General features: G+C 44.5%; 1 protein-coding gene across 1 annotated transcript; it reads left to right on the plus strand.

The window, feature by feature from the left end:
- The first annotated feature begins 220 nt into the window (after positions 1–220).
- Positions 221–2,959, plus strand: LOC145223837 (uncharacterized). The gene is made up of 3 exons (XM_080090233.1): positions 221–1,853; positions 2,111–2,251; positions 2,431–2,959. Exons 1-3 carry the CDS (start codon positions 597–599, stop codon positions 2,593–2,595), a joined length of 1,563 nt encoding a protein of 520 aa, XP_079946359.1. The 5' UTR covers positions 221–596; the 3' UTR covers positions 2,596–2,959.
- Positions 2,960–4,975: the final 2,016 nt, after the last annotated feature.

Consider the following 4,975-nt stretch of genomic DNA (forward strand, 5'->3'; position numbering starts at 1 on the left):
TTCGCCAATATTCATGCTTGTTATGAAAATATTTTAGCTGTGGTGTGTAGAGACTCGTCGCCGTCTAATAACTTGAGCGTTCGCGGCAATGGCGCGCGAGAGAACATGTACCTTCTTCGCACATATGGTTGGGACGCGTCAGCCGTCAGCGTGGTGCGGACGGATCACACTTTGCGCAAATGATGTGACAAAAAAGGCTGCGCTCTCTTGCGGTAATCTATACGAGCAGCTGCACCTGCTTGCCTCAAGCAGACATCGCGAAGCACGCTTAGCAGAAAGGGTCTCGAACTGCTCGGTTTCGGGCAGAATTAGGATTGGCATAAGTCGGTGTGATATGATCGTCAGTGTATGTTGGTAATCATTAATCGCAGTGTTTTGCTCAGAAATATTAGATTTCTCAGAAATGATATTCGAATACGTCATCCAAAGCGTTAAGTAAAACGGTATTTCCGTTATAGCGACGTAATAAATGACAGTGAGATCGTATTGTTACAACTTGTATTTTACATGTTAAATTATGAAAACAAATTTCTTTTACAGGTGAAAATCGTGTTTTCAAATTATAACTATATAAGTTCAATACGCAAAAACCTAACATGCTTGTCACTGTCGGTCCTTCAACGGTGAACAGCAACCAAGATCGCCGCTCCCGACATTCGTCGTTTGGATCACCGGATGCAACCAGACACACCTCCTTTTTAATCCGAGACATTCTGGCCAAAAACGATCCTCCGTGTGAGGACCGTGTCCTTGATGCTCCCTCCTCTAGTCCTGGATCAACTGGTACCATTAGCCCCCAAACGTGGGAAGATGACTTCGAAAGATCCACAGGACAGGAAACGGAGGACCACATGAGGTGGAAATCCGAATATTCCCGGTACAGAACAGTACAAGAAGATACGACCGCCATTTTGACAAATTCGCCATACGAAAGAGATGCTGTTGCCCGGCAAAGGGACGTGGACTATAATAAAGAAAGAAGACTTACACCTCCATCCCCCCGATTTTCTCCAACATACCGGGATTCTTTTGAGAAACATGAGAGAGTAACACATAGTGAAGCCGACGCCAAACCTTCACGCAACAATTCCATGTCAACTAAATGGACGCTGCCTGAAGTATCAAGGCGGAGCTGTGTGTCGCCAACCCGGTCACCCACAGAAAACGAAACGACAGACATCAGCGGTGATTCCCTGACGAAAGAACTGAACCATCGGGCCATGAATTACGAACGATTTCGCCGGTCTCTCTTAAAGCACATCGACGAGGACCTAACCAACCAACAAGTTTTCGGTGGCATGCTTCTCAATCCTGGAAACTACTCGATGATCGATTTACGATACGCTTATGCTCTTGCTGGTGCCAGGCAATTCCAAGTCCCACAAGTTCCTTCCATGCTCTTGGGTTATCCCAACGCCGCCTTAGTCAATCCGAATGTCGAAGCCGCCTACGCAAGTTACCTGGAACGCGCCAGGCATTTGGTTTCTTCCAGTGACCAGAGCTCCCAAAGCCCCTATAAGCATAATCCCCATCAACGGTATACTCTCAATGATCGTTGGTCGAAAGAGAAGGAAATGACATCGTTTAACTATAGTTCGAGTCCGATGATACACGATGACCGCGATGCAGATTCAGATCCAAATCATTCCGACAGAGGATCGGATCATCCACCATCACCATCTTCCTCTACGTCATCTATGACCTCACCCAGCAGTCCGCAGAAAACGACAGTTCACCTTCCAGCGTATCTGAGGAGTCGCTTAAACGGGGTTGTGAATGCGTCGGAAGTCGAAGGAAGCAACGGAAAACCGAAGAAATGTCGAAGAAGCAGAACTGTTTTCACCGAGCTGCAGGTAAGAGTGCTTTCGTGACTTTTTCTGATGTCGTGTAGATAAAAAAAACTAAGGGATCATGTTTCCTCTAAAAACAAGGGGCGTATGCTTCTTCCAAAAATAAAACAAGGGGCGACACTCCATGTCATAAATATCTGTGCTTGCTGTGTAAGGGTCATGTTTTCACACAAAATGTAGTGTATCCCAAGGCGTTATTTCCATCTAAAAACGGTTCTGCCTGTTTTAGTGATTATGTCTATACATAACGATTTTTTTAGATGCTCGGTCTGGAAAAGCGCTTTGAAAAACAACAGTATCTTTCGACACCTGATCGCGTGGAGTTGGCTGAACTTCTAGGATTAAGTCAACTACAAGTAAAAACTTGGTATCAAAACCGCAGAATGAAGTGGAAAAAGCAGGTAAAGAAAAATGCTCTGTTTTGGCACTTCTCAAAATGAAAGTAAAAATTGTGTTTCATTAAGGCTTTTTAATGCTCCTGGTGCAAATAAACGAAATATATTTGCACCCCAACAAGCTGCACTTACATCGTAATATTACATAATATATCCAGTAAACAAATCTATTTTTGTTCACCCAGGTGCTGCAGGGCGGTGGTACCGAACCTCCAACAAAACCAAAAGGAAGACCGAGAAAAATCCGGCCCGAAGAGCAGTCTTCCCATAACGTAAAACCTCCAGCGACAAACTTTACCAATGGCGGCGCCGTGATGCAATCGGAGTCAAAAGTTAAAGTTTCGTGTTAATCGCCACCACGGCGGTTTCTGCGACACTTGCGGTTTCAGAAAAGATATATTTATGTTTGTGGGTTTGTAAGATTCTCACGGATGCTGGGCGTGGTACGAATGGGCGGTTTCCGAAACATGCAAAGGAGCGACAATCGAAGTGTCTTGTTTATCGAGCAAGTAACCCTATGCATTTATGCGAAATGTTGAGCCGTGTATGCGAACAAACTTTTACATTATATTTTCACAAATACCTCTTGTGTTGTTGCGCAGTGCGCTGAAATGCAGTATATATATATTACCGTTCTTGAGTTCCGTCTGATTTTTGTAGGCCAATGCCGGTGAGCGTGCTTTTGTAAATAAACTCCAAAAGGAAGAACATTCCTTTGTCGTGTGTGTGTTCCGGCTGCTATAGAGGTTGTTGTTGTGTCGCACGATCCGTGGGACAACCTGCGAAGTCAATTAACAGGTCGCCAATTAACTCAACACATCGTGGTGTCGTAATGTTTTCGACCTGCAAGTGACTCGCCTCAACCTAACGCTTGGGCACGAAAATAAGTCGCACGGCGATGATGCGTTTCCTTTTGTGCTTAGGCCACCATCCATTTAGCAGCGTAAATGTCGCGTTTGCGCGCGCAACTACCGGCGCAATGATCACAAGCAAGTAATGAGCGTAATAATAAGGCGCTTTGCACAATCGTACTGTGCACATCGCAGACGATCGCTAATAATTATCGCCCACAAATGCGATCAGCGAATGCGAACAGGTGAACCCGCGGTAAACTGGGCGCGACAATGCGCAGGCAACGGTTATGGCTTCCTCATAATGCGATCTAAAAATGGCATTTCCCACAGTCTGCGGTAATTAAGCCCGAGAGCTGTGCGATTTGCTCAGCGAGAGCCATTGTTTTAACGCGCGTGTACTTTCCCGTAAACCGCCGTTCGTCGTTTCACCGCCAATTAGGCATTTATTACACTAAGCGACAATTGCCGACTAGCGGGCAACTGCCCTTTGTAGTGATGGAGTCAATCACATATTTTGGTAAGGACTCTTACCTTTAACCATGTGGGAATTAACGTGATAATAGGGCGAACGATCAACCAATTGTGGCAAGTGACCGATAAACAGAACACTCGTAAATTTGAAAGTGAAAGCGTATGTGGGAAAATTATGGTGTTGGCTTCAGCACTCGAATTGATTAAAAAATAAAGAAACAGGAAATAGTGTTAATACTCTTATATATAACAGCCAGGAGGAGGATAAAATTATCAAAAACGGTATTTATCGTTTTACTTAAATCAAGATTTTTAATTTTTTTTATACCCGAACAGTTTGATAGGTTTGAAGTAAATAGGGTGTTTTTAAACCATATGTAAAGACATTGTTCAGTTTACAGCACAATTAAATTTAAATCTGATTATTCTGACAGTAAATTAGATTTGACGGCATTCCGCAACGCCGCATTTTGAATGCCTATTTATCGCCATCGCCGCCAGTCAAGCATTACAATTGCTGTCGGACGCGGTAATTCATTATCGCGCGATACGTTGGCGAAAAGCGACCGAACGACAAACTTATTAACGATACTAAGGAATTCTGACACGAAAATCAAATAACTGCAAGGTGCGTGAAAAGGAGCATCTGCGTCACCGGTCACAGCTAAGTGATATCAGCGACACCTGCGACCGACAGAGGAAAGATTGGCTTACGAGCTATCAAACCTAATCTCGCCACTTCAGCCCTTCGATTCCAGTGCAGCTGCGGCCGAGCGCGCCAACGAAAGATGTGACCCCGCGCAAATTGGCCTTTAATATAAATACCACTGAAAAAGCAAACAGGAAAATGTGGCGCGCACATGAAGAGGTGACTCTTGCGCCGGATAAAGGGATCTCCGGTGTTGACAAATGCGAGTCATTGCTTATAATATCGCCAAGGTGAGACTTCGAGAAAGAAACTGATATATGGCCTAGATTCATTTTCATTGGCAAATACTTATATTTGAATTTCCTTGAAGTCCATGTCCTCATCAGAGATTTTGTGCCATAGGAAACTGATACTGGGTAAAAAAAGAATTTGACGCAGCTAAACCATTCGCACTGGGTTTGAAATGTAATAAAACAAGACAACGAAGAGAACCTTGCTTGGGCCACACAGGGAGGTATGCAGTCGGTAATTAATATTTACAAAAGACTGCAATTACCAGCAAAACACTCGGACCAAAGCCTAACAACTTGAATGAGTTCAACCTTGAGACCGACAAAGTATGGCGCCTGTTCAAGGAAGGGAAAGCATTTGTCAGCCGGGGCGTTTCGTAAACACGATAATATTACTGTGCGTTAACAGGCGCACGCAAATGGCCCACAGGACCCGGGTTGCAGCGGCCAATTTACAAAAGGCCGG

This window comes from Phallusia mammillata, chromosome 4 (assembly GCF_965637545.1).
Source record: "Phallusia mammillata chromosome 4, kaPhaMamm4.hap1.1, whole genome shotgun sequence".
Classification (NCBI taxonomy): domain Eukaryota; kingdom Metazoa; phylum Chordata; class Ascidiacea; order Phlebobranchia; family Ascidiidae; genus Phallusia; species Phallusia mammillata.